General features: G+C 36.7%; 1 protein-coding gene across 1 annotated transcript in view; it reads left to right on the forward strand.

The window, feature by feature from the left end:
• OTOGL (otogelin like) overlaps positions 1-17,465 on the forward strand; it is a 169,025-nt gene that overhangs the window by 60,136 nt on the left and 91,424 nt on the right. Inside the window, exons 16-24 of the mRNA XM_068560704.1 lie at positions 113-258; positions 2,105-2,228; positions 4,109-4,286; positions 7,433-7,557; positions 10,046-10,255; positions 12,165-12,330; positions 13,091-13,165; positions 14,413-14,465; positions 16,065-16,227. Coding sequence (XP_068416805.1) covers positions 113-258; positions 2,105-2,228; positions 4,109-4,286; positions 7,433-7,557; positions 10,046-10,255; positions 12,165-12,330; positions 13,091-13,165; positions 14,413-14,465; positions 16,065-16,227 — 1,240 coding nt within the window. The remainder of the gene's footprint in view (positions 1-112; positions 259-2,104; positions 2,229-4,108; positions 4,287-7,432; positions 7,558-10,045; positions 10,256-12,164; positions 12,331-13,090; positions 13,166-14,412; positions 14,466-16,064; positions 16,228-17,465) is intronic.

Below are 17,465 nucleotides of genomic sequence, written 5' to 3' on the forward strand. Positions count from 1 at the left end.
CTTCTTCTCCTTGCTCCCCTTTGCTCCCCCTTCTCCTCCTTCTCCTCCTCTTCCACCCCCCCCCCACCTCCTCCTCCTCCTCCTTCTTCTTCTTCTTCTTCTTTTTTGGTAGTTCAATGCTCTGTTGTAGGTGATTCTCATTTTACTACTTTTGATGGTCGACATTATTCTTTCATTGGAATGTGCCAATACATCCTTGTAAAAGGAACTGGAAAAGATAAATTCACAATTACTTTACAGAAAGCTCACTGTGAGCAGGTAAGAACATTTCAAAATGACCAGAGGAAAGTTCTTTTTTTTTGACTCAAACTTCTTATCTTGGTTAAGAATGGTAACATGAATGGGTATAGTTATTTTCTTCAAAAATAAGACACCATTGATTGTTAAGATGCATCATTATTCTATATACTACAAAGAAAGAAAATGTGTTGATGATTAATCTGTTATACTATTAATTATATCATGCATCCTGATTTCAGAGATATTAAAATATAAAAAAATATATCTTAGATTAAATAGTGTGTATTTATTGTACTTTCTTTCTTAAAAATGGTATTTGTTTATGTATAGGTTTCTGGAACATTTCATGACTGCACAGTAGACAATAAGCTTTTTGTTACTTCCAAACTGCTCTCTTTTTTTTTTTTTATATTGGAGTATAATTGCTTTACAATGGTGTGTTAGTTTCTGCTGTATAACAAAGTAAATCAGCTATACATATACATACATCCCCATATCTCCTCCCTTTTGTGTCTCCCTCCCACCCTCCCTATCCCACCTCGCTAGGTGGTCACAAAGCATGGAGCTGATCTCTCTGTGCTATGCAGCTGCTTCCCACTAGCTATCTATTTTACATTTGTATGTCCATGCCACTCTCTCACTTCATCCCAGCTTACCCTTCCTCCTCCCCGTGTCCTCAAGTCCATTCTCTACGTCTGCGTCTTTATTCCTGTCCTGCCCCTAGGTTCTTCAGAACCTTTTTTTTTTTTTTTTTTAAGATTCCATATATATGTGTTAGCATACGGTATTTGTTTTTCTCTTTCCGACTTGCTTCACTCTGTATGACAGACTCTAGGTCCATCCACCTCACTACAAATAACTCAATTTCATTTCTTTTTATGGCTGAGTAATATTCCATTGTATATATGTGCCACATCTTCTTTATCCATTCATCTGTTAATGGCCACTTAGGTTGCTTCCATGTCCTTGCTATTGTAAATAGAGCTGCAGTGAACATTGTGGTACATGACTCTTTTTGAATTATGGTTTTCTCAGGGTATATGCCCAGTAGTGACATTGCTGGGTCATATGGTAGTTCTGTTTTTACAAACTGCTATCTTAAAGGTGATTTTTGACAGAATTTAACAAGTTTCACATCATTCTAAATAGATATGATGGATTTTTTAGCATTCTGGAATATTTATTTTAAAGACATTTTCTTGAAATAAGCTCATCAATAATTTGTAAACAAAGAAACCCAGATCTTTCATTCATCTCTCTCTAAATCAGGTAGTCAAAATTTTGCCAAAATCTTTTTTTCTACTTTCATTCCAACATAAAATGGTTGTTTCCAACAAAATTCCAGTCTACTTTGTTAGCTTTTTTTTAGTTTGATTTTTTTTTTTTTTTCTTTTGCAATATGTTAGGTCTCAGTTAACCTTCTGCACGGAACAGTAATTCTCTTTGTTCTTTTCTACATTGAATTTTTAAAATAGTTAATATACCACAAATGAATTTGGAAAGATACTTTAATTATGCACTATGGAAAACATAATTATTGGCACTTTATTGAAAACATTTCTATTTAATAATCTGTGTAAAGTGTATGTATGTATATGGTATATTTAATGTACTACATAAAGATATATTTTATTAGTAATGGGGCTACATTAGATTCACAATAAGATGTAGTAACTACTTTATTATATTGCTTATTCTCAAGTTTTCTATATACCATAAATTTTTATCCATGTGCACCCTCTCCTTTCTTTTCTCCTTTCTCTCCCTCATCTTCTCCCATTTCCTTCTCCCGTTGGTCCTGTCCCTTTCTATGTCTTTCTCTCTCTCTCTCACTCCTTTAATTGATAATTTGATTTTTATGCAGAACCTTGGCTTGGTCTGCCTTCAGTCTGTAACTCTAATTCTGGAGGATGATTTCAACAAACAAGTGACCCTTAGTAGGGGAGGACAGATCCTCACCAGTCCTAACCAGGGCTTCAGTCTGAATGGTAAGAAGCAATGCTGATGGTGTACTTTTCTTACATGAACAACAACAGCAGCACAACTTCAGTGGAGTCCTTTCCCATTAGCCGACTAACCTAACATTTATTGCGTAACTATGTGTTGCCAGCTCCTCAGCCAGACTTAGTGGAGACTGCCATGTTTATGGGACCTAGTGTTTATCTCAAGTGGACTAGAGTTTGGAAGAGGAGAGATACAAGTAAACAGCCACTTAAAAATATGATAAACCCAAAGATATGCATAGGGACTTTGGGGGTCTAAATGATTAGGTACAACTCACTCAACCCTGCAGGTATGGTCAGGAAGTTTTCTTAAGGAAGGGACTATCTCATTGAGCATTTACAGCTGAGGAATTGCCAGGATGAAGGAGATGGGGGAAGTGTTCTAGGCATAGCAAAGAGGAGAACTATGCAGTATGTTTAGGGGGAACTGTAACTACTTTGGCATTGCTGCAGCATGAAGAGGGTGAGTGCAGAATGTCCAGAGATGAGAAGAGGGAAAGAGATGGGGATGAGAATGGGGAAGGCCTTATTTTTTAAATTGAAGTATAGTTGACTTACAATATTATATTAGTTTTATGTATACAACATAGTGATTCAATATTTTTATAGATTGTACTTCATTTAAAGTTATTTCAAAGCAATGGTTGTTATTTCCTGTGCTGTACAATGTATCCTTCTTGCTTATCTGTTTTATACATAGTAGTTTCTATCTCTTTATTCCACGGGGAATGCCTTATATACAGGGCATCATACTTTGTGGTTTTCCTGGGAGGCCCTGTTCATGCCTGTGTTCCAGTATAGTTACTAATAATAGTCTGTTCTGCTTTCAGAAATGTCTTGAATTGTGTTATAAATTACATGGTCACAGTCAATGTCATGCCAGGATGTTGATTGAACTTGATATGAAATTGAATATGCAATTGTTATTATTTGACCATTTTTATGTACAAAGATGACAATCTCATATGCTTCAACCAAATAAGCAATGAGTTTTAATGAGGAGACTAACTTTGTCTTTTTTTTCTTGGTAGACTACTATAACAACACTATGGAAATGGCTTTGAGAAATGTTAGACAGGAGGCACAGATAATAGTTAGGGTATTATTAGAGCAGGGCATACAAGGAATGAGGAGGAACTGATCCAAGACAGTGACAGTAGAGATGGAGAGAGGAAAACAGATTGAAATTTTATTTAGAAAAATAGTGCTGTCAACTCAGTGATGGATTGGATTGGGGTTGGTTGGGGAAGGACAACAAGGGGAATGAAGTGATCAAAGAATGATTCTCAGATTTCTGGGTTTGGTGACCAGACTGATGGCAGAAATTGTGATAGGGATGCAGGAGCAACTCTTCTGGTTGCAAAAGTCAAATTCAGTCTTGAGCACAAGTTTCTCTTCTCTAAAGATGTCTCATAAAATGGTGCTTCTCTAGTGCTGTGCTCCCCTTTTTGCTGACAGTTTCAAAGGAATGGGGAATTTTTGAAAAAGTGCCCCTTCCTTATTGAATCATGACCAATTCGTGGGAAAACACACACACGCACACACACACACACACACGTTAAGGAAAAGAGATCAGATTTCAAATGTCTAAGGACTGTCCACCCCCACCGTGAGATGCTTGCCAACTGAAATTACATGTGCACCTGACAATCTATTAAAAATATCTGCTGAAGACCCAGAAAGGAGGACAGACGGGAAATGGAAGAAAAGAAAGAAGGCACAAGGTGGTGAAAATTGGCGCCGGGGCAGAGGAGCAGGAACTGGGAAGAAGTCTTTTGGAAGAAGACTCCTGATGTTGTACATTAGCATTTCAGAACACTGCCTATGAATCTCAAAGCTGATTTATGTATGTTCTTTTCCTGCAGGAATTGTTGAAATTCAGACTCTGTCATCCTTATTTATTCTTCTAAAAACCACGTTTGGTTTAAAGATTCTGTTTGCTATAGATGGGGAAAGGATTTATATTCAGCTCACTAGTGCGTGGAAAAGAAGAACGTTAGGTCTGTGTGGCACGTTTAATGGGAACATAAGGGATGATTTTCTGTAAGTATGATCTCTGTATAGCTAACATAATTTAATGACTAGTAGTTTAGAGGATATAAATTCTTACATTAAAAATGTTTACTTAACTAATAATAGCTTAGTACTCACTGTTCCAAGAGCTTTACATGGATCATTGTATTTAAATTGTGTACCAATCCCCTGATTAGTATCTCTGTTTTATAGTTAAGGAAGCTAACTGAGGCACCAAAGTGACAAATAAATAGCTCAGTCACATAGCTCAAATACAGTGGAGCTGGACTTTGGATTTAGGTAGCGAGACTCAAGAGCCTGAAGGCTACCCACAGAATAACTTCCCGTTATTCTCTCTCTGCCACCTATCCTATCAAGCTTAGTGGTATTTTATGTAAAAAAATTTTTGCTGCCTTTAAAAAGTCTTAGTATCATTTGGTATGAATGATATCTCTAAAGCAACATTGTGGCATCTAAGTTAATTGGATTTTATGATAGTTGGTGTTTCATTAGGAGAAAAAGCAATAAAATACATTTATACCCCTTGTATCGACAAAGCACTTTCACCTACATGTGATAAGACATGGTGTATAACTTAGTGTAAGTGCTTTGAGCACCTGTTACTGTGCTCAGCACTGTGGGACAATAAAGGCAGTAAAACATGGTTCCCATCCTCAAGGAGCTTATATTGTGGATTGGGAGGGGACAACCGTCTTTCAGAAATAATTTGTTCTAGGTGAGGTATTAATCACAATATGTATAAAAATACTGAGGTGAATTAAAAAAGTTAAGTGTTAACTTGTGTGGTTGTGGCTAGAAGCACAGCAAAATTTTGAGTAGGTCAGTGTGGGCTGGGTAGTCAGGGAGCGTTTCCTGGAGAAGCCATTCTCCAAATGCCATTTAAAAAAACACTTCTGCATATTCTTCCTGCTTTGGGTTCTGTCCCCTTCCTAATCTTCCCCATTAACTCCTATTTATTTTTCAAACCAACTCGGTCATTATTTGCTTCAAAAAGTGAGTTTGTGTCCCACCAAAGTTAATTTTGACTCTGTTATCTATGAAAATCTGCCATTTATCTGTCTGGTTTCCACTTAAAACTGCAAAGGCTTTGAGAATAAAGACTGTGTCCTTAATCCTTATGTTCTTAAGAACTAGCATAGTACCTTATATGCACTAGACAGTTGAACTGAATGGAGGTAGGACTTTTGATGCGGCACCAAGAAGAGAATTTGGATTGGCAAGGAGAAAGGGCATTTAAATTTTTTAATTTTAAAAGAGAGTTTCTTTTACCTTTTCTCCTGTGTAATTAATTTGCTTTTAGGTCATTTATGGGTTTTTTTGTTTGTTTGTTTCATTTATTGGTAGATCAGAATATTGATTTCTTATCAATTTGTGAAATAGAAACTATATTAAGTGACTTGGTTAAGATGTGCAGAGGAGACATTAAGCCTTTTCTCTTCCTGTTTGTCAGAATGGGTTAGTAGTCAATGTATAACAGATGGCAGATCTGTCTGCCTCTTTCTGAGGCACCAGTCTCCTCCATGTATAAACATTCAGGCCTGATAACAGTGCAGGATAATATTTCAGAGTCAGAGATAATTTTCAAACATTGTTTAGCTTTCCAGCATAAGCAGTTAAAATTCCTTGTATCACAAAAGTTAATGTGAATCTGCAAACATAATGAATGGAAAATATTAATTACTTGAAAATTTATTTTGTATGCCTTGTTTTAGTAAGTTAACTACGGTGAACTGAAAGGCTATTTTATAAAATGAATGCAATAAATAAATGGATCTACATTTCAGCTCCTTTTTTTGGTATTTATTGTTTTAAGTGAATTAAATGAAATAAGAGAGCCAAGCTCTGAGTCAGTTCCTCCTGGGAATCCTGAGTACACCTATCACCTTGACCTATTTTATTGTGCTTTGTAGAGAGGAAGAGGGATGGAGAGGGAAAGAATGAGAAGAGCTAGTGCAAGTCATGAAATTTCTGTGAGTCTTCGTGTTCTCATTGGAGCAAAATTAGATTTTGGATTGGGTGTTTGTTATAATTCTATACATTTCTAGAATAGTTTCATTTTGAGGAATAGGAAAAAGAAGGAAAGGGTGGCTACAAGGGATGAGCATGGTGGAGGAGCTTGTGTGGCTCCCTCTTTTCCTCCTGTCTTTGGGGTGAGAAGCTCCATATAGCTTCATATTGGTAATTGAGATAAATGGTAGGCAAAGTAGTTACGTTTATTTGGACACTTAAGAGAGTGAAGATAAATGCTACTCTACTGTTTGGCCGTGTTGTAGCAGTTCATGCAGTTGTGGCTTGCATTAGTGAAGTTTTGCTTGGTCAAAGCTTCCTACAGGAAACCTAGTCCAACCTGATTCTCTAAGTAGTTCTGACAGTGTCTGGCACAGCTCCAGCAGGGATTGTCACTCACTATTGGCTGATGAGTTACTAAATCTTGATGACTTCTGGAGGGGGCATTTTAGTGTCTGGCTCTTAAACATTGTTGTGGTTTATAAGCCTGAAGGGTAGATATTTCTCTTCCATTTTGGTTTGCTGAGGGAACTGAAGAAGTGAGAAAACTTGGGTGAAGAGTGCCTCTTATACCATTTCTCCTTAATTTTCACTTGGTTTGTTTGCCCAACCTCACAGTGGAACCTCAGTATGTCAGGCCTCATAATGAAAATTGAAATACTGAACCAGCAGTGTAGACTATTTCTTCTTTAGGACATTTGTCTTTACCCTGAAAAGAATCACGTGAGCTCCCTACCTCCACCTCCCTAAACCACACGCATTCATGTTTTGGTTGTTTGAGTGATATTTCATCAAAGTGGTGTGGACTACGTTTGAATCTCGGCTCTGACACTTAGCAGCTGAGTGAACATTAATATTTCTCTAAGCTTCTGCTTTGCCTTCTCTCTAAAATGGGGATAATGGTGTTTCCTTCACGAGGCTGAAATGATTATTAAATAAAACCATGTATGTCTACAATTGGACACATTGTAAAGTCTTAATAATAGGAAGCTAACACCGTGTATATTTAAAAATGTAATAAAACATTTCAAGCTCTAAGATTTCTTTGTAAATTAAAAAAAGTAGTATTCTCTTTTTTCAATGTTTGAAGACCCTGAAGGAAGGAAATGAATGGGAGAGGCTAAGAGAATATTATATTTGCTTTCTAGTTCTCCCTCAGGCATGATAGAAGGTACCCCACAACTTCATGCAAATGCATGGAGAGTTTCCTCCACTTGTTTTGCACCTGTTCATGTTCCTATGGTGGACCCTTGCAACATTAATCAACAAAACAGTAAGTCTTTCTGCATGTAAACCTAGGAAAAAGTCCTCTTTATTACTGTAATTTTGTAAAATTAGATAGTGATTTTAAATTCTGATTTTCTTCATTATGATAAAATCGATGCCATTCTTTATGTATTTTTGTTTAATACATATGCCTCTTTATGTAATCTAGGTTACTTTAAAAAAGAACTCCAGAAAATGACTATTTTATTTACTACTCTGCATTCATAAATTTACTTATTTTAGGTGTTCAGAAATCCCTCAACTGTTCCCAAATGTGAGCTAGCATTTTGGGTATTTCAGATTATTTAAATGCTAAAGAAAAATCTCTGGAAGTATTCTAATAATGCTCGTATAGTCTCGGGATATTCAACTTCCGTTCCGTAGTGTGACAGTGCGTGTGAATTCTCCTGTTTATTGATGTCACACTACGAGTTCCTACTCACAGAACATATTATGGCTTCATAAGCAGGAAGCCAGTGATCCAGAGAAGCTTTGTGCCATCAGGTGTGTAACAATTTGAGATGGTCATAGAGTTCCAATTTACAATGACAGTGCAACTCACATGCCAAGAATTTTTGGCTGTACTGTTTTTCTTACTAAAGCCACAGCAGACCACGTGAAAGGCTATTTTACTGTTCAATAAAAGAAGGCGTATTTTTTTTTTTTTTGTAAAATCACTTTGTGAAAGAAAATTAATGTGCATGCTTAAATGAATATTTTTATAATTTAAATTTGTTCCTTTAATTATTTTGGCTAGTTTACTGTTTTTATGTAGTTTTAAAAATTCAGTATTAATATTGATTGAGTACCCATGAGAAGTTAGTAGAGTTTCTGGATTTTGTAGTGGTTGTTTGGAAGGATTCTGTTTATTGTTCTATGGTCCTTATTATTAACTTATACTTTTAGTGTCCTGGAAAGAAAACAAGATAATCTTGCTTTTAGTGATTTTTTTTTTTTTCTTTAATCTAGGCCAACTTCTAATTTATCAATTGGACTCTACTTCAATTTTCTCTGGTTGTTTCTTTAATGACCTCCTTTATTCCCTACCATTTTGTTATATATTTTTTTTATCATTTTTGTCCCCATATCTTATGTCATCTATGACATATATATTTTAGATATTATTTTTGTTCATCTTTGCCATGAACTATTATTTTTTAATTTCAAATAGGTAAATTCAAAAAGATCCCCAAAGAAAGGAAAATAAATAGATGAAAGTCAACTCTGATATGGATTCTGAAGGATATTTTTAAACAAGGATTTTCTGAGTCACCCTTTTGCTTAACGTCAGTAGGAATGTTTTTTGATCTACAAATCTTTAGGGCATGCAATAAAAGCCCTTGCTTGGAAATCCTGGGAATTAGGAGTATATATGCCAATAGTATGCTGTTATAGTCTGTCATTTGTTTTCATATATTATGTGCATAACAATGCAAAAATATATAATACTCAGGTAATTACTTAGATAATTACCATGTGTTTCCAATAATAAATATATTTAAAATGCTCAACAAAAAAAGTTCAGTGTAATTCCTCAGTAGTGAAAAAATTCTGATCTCTAGCAGCTCATCTTGTCTCTCAAAGACAATGACAACTCAAAGATTGATTAATTTTATCTGTGAAGAAATCAATGCAATCAAGGTCCATTGCACCAAGAAATCACAGGACGAGGCTTTGTCAGAAAGATGAAATCCAGATTGTTTTGTCAAACTTGGTTACTCCCATAAAGAATTATATCTGATCAGTCATTCTCAAGGGAAAGTCAACACATTTCAAGAACTTATTACACCCATCCCCTCAAATGGCTTGGTAGTGATAGCTCATAGCCTTTAGCATATGTTCCATTACCAATTTCTATTCATTATTCATTTATTCATGTGTTCGTCGGAGATTCATTTATCAAACATTGTTGAGCTCCTAGTATTTATCAAGCATTGTGCAGATATTGCGTTCAATGGCTATGTGGCATCTACCTCATTACCATTTACCTCAGAGACTCCATTGGAGTGAGATGATTCCTAGTCCTTCCTGGATAATTGTGTATCCCAGGGAATTGCCATAACATCCACAATTGGCACTGCTTTTATTGTGTGTGGATGTCGGGAGATAAACCTTCTAATACTCATTAGTTCTTTAGAGCAGAATTAGGGTGATTTCCTAAGATGGTCCTCAGGCGATGGGGTAATTGCGGCCACTTCTGTCAGTTAACCCTTCTGTTGCTCAAGTTATTCAGGTATAACACAATACTTTTTGTTTTTTTTTTTGCTAGAAGAATATTAAATATGGATTAAGTGCTGTTACCAATATTACCGAAAGTAAAAACAAACCAAAAAAGTATAAGCTGAAAATATTGGCTCTTATTGAAAATAATATGCAGTACAGTGTATTTCTAGGAAAGCAAGATGCTTGGATAGTGCTGGAATTTGACACTTTAGGGGTATTTGATACTAGCTAGACTAGTAAATGAAGTGCTAATGGGGTTCTTTGTCTGTTAGTTGGATATGCAGCACACTGTGATGTTATCCACCAAGAGCTCTTTGCTCCTTGCCACATCTATATTAGCCCTGGGCTGTACTATCAGCTATGCCGCCACGATGCGTGCAAGTGTGGAAGCGCCTGCCTATGCAATGCTCTTGCCCACTATGCCTACCTCTGTGGCCAGCATGGTGTTCCCATCAATTTCAGAGCTCAGATTTCATTCTGTGGTGAGTATGATGGCATTGTCACTGATAAAGATGATCAAATAACACTTTAGAGATTTTTGTATTTGTAATTACTGCTATTTTTTTAAATAAAAAGTCAATATTTGCTTAAGTTATTTGACTTATTATAATGTGCAAACATGAAAAAAAGTGAAGTACTTTATTTCTTAAAATTGGAGCTCTGTTGGATAAGACCAATGGCTTTTGACTGTTTTTACCATAAGCAAAATTAGAGTGTAGTTGTATGGTTTGAAATATGCAACAGAAATAATTTGAAACATTTGAAAAAATTCTTATAGAAATGTTCTAAATATTGGAAAGTATGGGAAAACATTATGTGGTATAGTGACACAGATTTGTAGGTAAATAGGTAAATTACGCAACAGGCAATTATTATCTCAAGTTCTTAGGGCTCGAATCTTCCTGGTTATGATGTCTGTTGTTATCATGCATGGTAGATTGTTTCCTTTCCTTACTGTTCTATAATTTCTTTTATGAGTTAATCTTTCATTATCCAGGCTGCCCATTCCCCTTACCCCTGTTAGAATCTTCTGTGACCTTGGGTTCAGGAGCATCATTCTCTCCATCTCTTCATCCCTCAGTGGTTTCAAAACACTTTTTCCTATTATTCCAGGAGTAACACTGGCCAGTTTTGATGTTAATTTCTCAGCTTGGGCTTTCTAAGACAAAAATAATGTAAATACAAAAGTAATGTAAATTCATATACCAAACCTGTGCAGGAATTTGATTTCTCAGAGGATACTTTATTTCATCAGAGACCCCACAGAGTTAGAGAAGCTTTCCTGGCATCTCCCTGTACTATGAGCAGATTTCTTCTAGTCCAGAAGTTGGCAAATTACACCCTTGGGCTTCCCGTGTTTTTGAAAATAAAATTTACTGCCCGTATGTTTGCATATTGTCTATGACTGCTTTTGAGCTACAAGGGTAGAGTTGAGTAGCTGTGACAGAGACTGTATGGCCAGAAAAGTTGAAACTATTTGCCATTTAGCTCTTTACAAAAAAAGTTTGCTGACCTCTGCTGTAGTCCATCTTTTAAACTGACGATGGAGATTTTTTTGGAAGTCCAAGTTAAGGGTCTCCCAATTCCTTGCCCTGAAAAGGACCAACTTTCATTTTCCATTTCCTTAAGAGTTAAATATCAGGTCCAGGATTACTGGGACCCATCCTCCCTTCCTCTACTTAAAGTTCTGAATTTTATTTCTCTCTTTACTTCTGACGTATGGAGAAGTTACCCTCCAGCCCCATTTTTTTCTCACAAGATCAATTATACATTTAACATTATTTCAATTGTGTTTTATCCAGCATTTTTGTTTGTACAAGTGTGTTTTTAGATTATTTTAGTTTGCCTACTGTAATCAGTTCAGTTTGTTCTAAAAAAAAATTGGAGGGTTTAGCAAAAAGTACAAACATGATTAAAAAGGCAAAAAACAGAAGCTGTGAGTACAGATTGATAAAGTCAAGTTTTGTGTTACTTGTAGAGGACTAACAGTTTACTTAGGATTAAATAATGTCAAAGAAGAAGGTGGTGTCAATATAGCAGTAAATAAATTTAAAATGTGAGGAAAGGAAGTTTATTTAGATGGATAAAATACCTTAAAAATATTAAAAAAAAATTATAGCACAGACTGTTAAAGAATGTTATGGAATGTCACACTTAAATATAGTTCACATAGAAATTTTGTTCTTCAGTTACACCGAGGCAAAGAATTGTTTAATTAATTAATTAATTAATTTATTTATTTATGATATAGGATTCTGTAATGTTCTAGGTTTATTGATGTAAGATATCTTCTTTTTTCGTGATTTATGTCTATCATAGACTTATAACCCAGCATAAAATGCTTCTCGGCCCTGTGGAGATCTTTCTCAACCGATGCTTCTTCGTCCTCAGGGGTGGTGTGCCAGAAAGGCATGATGTACCATCACTGCTCCTCCTTCTGTCGCCGCTCCTGCATCTCTCTCTCTTCCCCAGAACAGTGTCACGATGACTGTGCTGAAGGCTGCAACTGTCCCGAAGGCAAATACTATGAAGACACACTTAGCTTTTGTGTGCCCATGTACGTCACAGGAGTGGGTTGACAGTGTCCAGCTTTTATCTCTTTTCTCCCTTACAGGATAAATGGGCTATCATGCCTCTTTCCTTTCTTTCTTTTTTTTTATCTAATTGACTCAGCACCATAAATTTTTTCCACTATTAAACAGTCACTTTTTCCATGAAATAAGTGTGCGTATATGCAAAGATCTGCTTGTGAGTTGTTTCTTTAATATTTCTTAATGTCTTTACTTTTATTTATTTGTTAGCCCTGTATGTGTTCACAAAATCTCTATAGAAAGAGCTAAGGAATCTGATGGTTGATCCTGAAGTTTATTCCCACTTGCTTTTGCCATATCAATAATGATAGCAAGGTTTATGTTTCACGGTCATGTGGCAGACTTTAGTAGCAGGATTTTAATGTCTCTCAGCGCCCAGAAATTTCTCAAATCTCATATGACATAAAGACTTTTGTTGTCTACATAAGGCTAAATGATATACCAGTTGTGTTTCTCTGAAGTGCCTTCAGGGACTTTTTATGTGGTGACAAAAACAACACAGTCTGTTCTGTCACTAAAACAATACAGAGCTTGAATTTAGAAAACAAAATCTAAAGCTGCACAAGGCTTCACATTTGTATAACAGAGCTGCATGGAATCTCATGGAGTAATGTTAGACTGTGCATTAAAATTACCAGTACAGAGCATATGGTCTGCTTGAATTTCAGTGTTTTTTAAAAAATTTATATCCTATTTTGTTAATTTAACCCTTTCTTTTCCTTACAGATTTCACTGTCGGTGTCATTACAGGGGCAGCATTTACCAGCCTGGGGAGCTCATCCCAACGCCCTCAGGCTTATGGTAGATTTCAGTGGTGGTGATTGTTCTTGACAAATAACATGTAGTCATATAACTTCTTAACCAAAACCATAAATTGAAATATGACACCTATAATTTGAAAAATACAGATAACCTTAATATATAAACTTTTAAACCATATATATTACATTTATATATATAAAACCCTAATATATACATATATATATATATATATATATTAAACCACATGTATATATTACATTTCAACGTGGAATTGCCTAAGTCTTGTGCTCACAACTGCAGAAAAGAGCTATGAATTGAAGTGTCAAACAGTGAAATGGAAGGCCTTTGATCAGTTTGGTTCTCAAATAAAAGTTAAGGATGAGATGAGTGCTCAAATACTGTAAGTTCCTGAGGGGTTTTAGTTTTGTGGTTTATCCGCTGGCTTATTGAGAACTGGTGTGTTTTTCCTTATCATGATATCTTCTTAAGGGATTTTCAAGGTTCACATTGCCTGAATTTGGTTTTTGCCTTATGCCCTGACTTTCGAACTCAGGTTGCAAGATTGGACTTCACTCTATCTTCCACACTGCTGCCAGAATGACTTTTCTAGAATTGAAACCAACCATATCACATCTGTGTTTAAGGTCTTTAGCGACTCACTTCACGGATAAATTCTTAGTGTCTTAATAGGAGCTGGCCTTTGACTCTTTGCAGATGGCCTTTGCCGTCTGCATCCCCTGTCACTTCCCACATGGCACTCTGTCGCATGGAAAGCTGTCCTACCCCTCCATGGCTTTGTACTGCATCTCCACTCAGTGTGACAGCCTTCCTACTTTAATCTATATCGTAACCTCCATGCCTTCTTCAAAATCTTCCCGACTTTATCTTCTTTGACTGCCCTGATGTCAATTGCTAACAGATTTTTAAACATTTTTTTGGTGCTTTACTTCTATGTCTTAAACGTTTCTATGTTGCATGTCACACTGGCTAAATTATTTATTTGTATGTCTTTGTCTCCTACTAGAATATAGTAGGCACTTGGCTAAAGACTGCGAATTTTGGTCTTTGAATTCCCCATGCCTGTCACAGTGCGCCACACATACATGAGCGTTTGATAAAAATGTGTTGAACTGAAATAGCTCTCTTCCAATTGGGCCTAAACCAATAACTTATTTGTAAAAAGGAAAAATCGTATTTGTCAATTCTTGCATGTTATATTGTTTCTGAAATACAGAAAAAACTTGAGGTTTGGTTTCATGAATTAACTATTTGTTTACTTCTACCAGCCAGTGTTCGAATGGGACTGTGAAATGTGATGAATTAGCAACACCCTCTACTGGTAAGCTCTAGATAGATGTTTTCCTTAAAGAGAATGTGCCTCTGGTACTGCTCCTACTCTTAGGGCAGAAGTTATTAATCCCCTTGCCAATGTGCATGGAGGAATAGCCTTAGGATGTTTCTCAACATGGCACTCTGGCGCTTCCTAACTTTTTTCACGTTCGGAATTACAATGTTTGTAGGACAGTGTGGAGTGGACGTATAAGGCTGCTTAGGGGCAGAGCTGATCAACCCAGGGATGCTGCCTTGATGCTGCCTATCCCAGCACCACCCCAGGTGCCCCAGAGGCTTTAGGGATATGTATGCAGACACCTGTCGGAACTCACTTATGCAACAGCAGTTGGGAAACCCTACTCCAGACCGGCAGCTTCCAATGGACACACAGCCACCTGGGGATCTTGTTAAAATGCAGATTCTGATTCAGTAGGTCAGGGGTGATGCCTGCAACATTTCTGTTGATGGCCGAAGTGATGCTAATGCTACTGGGTCCTGGGCTACATTATAAGTAGCAAAGCTTTAGTACCAGCAGCCATCGATTAAAAATGGCATGTAAAATGACATCGACTGCCACCTCTCTTGAGAATATCATCTTACGATTGCATATCATTCCTGAAGATCTTATATATTAGGAGACCCTTTGTATTATTTATTTTCACCACACAGAGAGCCTCAAATTTTTGGTCCCTGTGGATAAATTCTAGGCAAATCCTAAACAAAACTACCTTTTGTTGATTTTAATGGGCAGGAAGAGTGTAGGCTGCTAAAACTAATTGTGAGCTACTGCTTTGTTCTTTATTTGCACAGTTATGTAATATATTTTATAAATTAGCTTTAAATTATATGCCCTGGGTTCAATTTATGAGGATTCAGGCTGTCTAGGACTTCTTTACAGTGTATGTTCATGGACCACACACATATTCAATAGCTACTAGGCCCTCCCTGCCTTGCCCCATTTGCGTCAGGGTGGCTCAGCATTGAAGAAAAGGATGCCCAGGTGGCCAGACTTCTCAAAGAGGAATCCCCAGGATTCCTTTTGGCCCCAGATAAGGGCTGTTATTTAATCCCTCTGAGCTCAGAAGTTTCTGGAGCAATATGTAACCCCTAGCCTGCCTGTAATTATGTCCATTTTCTGCACTTCTACATTATAGTGAGGACTAATGTAAATAATGACTCAGAGGTGAAGCAAGGTCTAAAAGTATCGTGTTTGTTGTAAACATACAACTTTGTAAAGTTTAAATATACTGTACTGTCAGTCATCAAAAATTGATAATGTATGTTTGGATTAATCAAAATACCCTGGTTCTTGATCTCAGAAAATTATATACTAGTTGTTTAGTTACTGCGTTATGGAAGGCAGCTCTAAAGTGTTCAAACTCAAAATAGATTTTGGAACTTTAGGTGATGAAAGGAAATCTGTCTAGGGAATGTTTGTAAGCTCATGAACCAAACGTCACAGAGTAAGATCAGTTATTACTGTTAAATATGTTAAATATGTATTCTATGGTGAATTGTGTTTTGATGACAAATGTATGTCAATAAGATTAAATGTATGGAGCAAATACAAATTTAAGGGTATTTTATCTGCGCCTTGTCCCTGAAGTTCACATCTGCCCCGAGGGAAAACAGTATTTCGACTGTAGGTTTCCTGACCCTGAATTACCAGCTGGTGGTGTAAATTGTGAAACTACATGTGCAAACCTGGCTATGAACTTCACTTGTGCCCCATCATCACCCTGCATAAGTGGCTGTGTTTGTGCTCCAGGGTAAGCCTCTTTTTCTTGATAATACAGAACGTTTAGAATTTGATAGAAAACACAAGAGCACTTAAAAACATTATTTATAGGAATAGCTAAAATTGTGTTCTGACTAGTGGTTCACTTTGAGTTGGTAACTAGAAGACTGTTGTAATTATTTTTCTGTGCTCATGGAACATATCACATATGTTATGTGTGAGATGCATATCACATATAACACATGACTAAATAATGTCACAATATGTTACGTATACAATATAATTAAAGTAATGCAGTGAATCGAGGAGAGAACTCATTTCAGGATGGACTTGGCATTTACCTCCTAATTCAACTGCAGTTTTGGGAAAATGATAGTGAGCCACTCTGTATTCAAAACACTTGAAGTACATATCTTTTGTATATTCTGTTGTGCTGTTACTCTTGTTGATTTTAAGTTATATTATTGATGCCAACTGATCTATCTAATGGATGTTAGAGAAAATGGTGTGTTGAGGCTACTTAGGGCAGTGGCTAACAGTGGGAGCTCTGGCTTCAGACACACCTGTTTCAAATCCCAGCCCTGCCGATATCAGCTGCATGATTTTTCTGCAAGTTCCTTTAAAGTCTCCGTTAGGCATTGTGAAATGTGGTGTGTGTGCCTGTGTGTGTGTGTGTGTGTGTGTGTGTACACTCAATAAGTATGGGTCACTATTTTATGGCAGCATAATTTACTCTTATCTTTGTAAATTTTCTTTAGTAGCAGAAATGCCTAGTATACATGGAAGGTAAATACAGAATCTGGTGGCTATTTGCTTCCTTGCAGGCACACGTGGAATCTGGCCTCACTGGCCTTCCTTCTTCTGGTAATGAATTGAGGCAGTGCGCAGAGGGAGGGCCACCTAAGGCAAAGAGGTCACCCATTCTTTCTCGATGAACGTACTCACACAAAGCGATTCCTGGGCTCCATTCATATAAACCAGGAGCAAAGAAGAGAGAGGTTTTGTGGTCTGTTTCCCAGGAGAGTCACATTTGTCTAAATGGTCCCCATCTGGAATAGGTTGAAGAGCCAAGTAATGGGACTGTATCAATCTCTTTAGAAAGAAAGGACATAGAAGCAGTGTGAAAGAACAAGGCCTTGCCTGGGAAAATAAAAGCAGGTAGAAATCAGGTCATACAGCAGATGAGCAAGGAAGACATTTTAGTAAAAAGGACAAGGGAAATAAAACCTTTATTATAGTAAAATAATTGAACCCTACAACATTGCTTGA

The sequence above is a fragment of the Eschrichtius robustus genome, chromosome 13 (assembly GCF_028021215.1).
Source record: "Eschrichtius robustus isolate mEscRob2 chromosome 13, mEscRob2.pri, whole genome shotgun sequence".
Taxonomy (NCBI): domain Eukaryota; kingdom Metazoa; phylum Chordata; class Mammalia; order Artiodactyla; family Eschrichtiidae; genus Eschrichtius; species Eschrichtius robustus.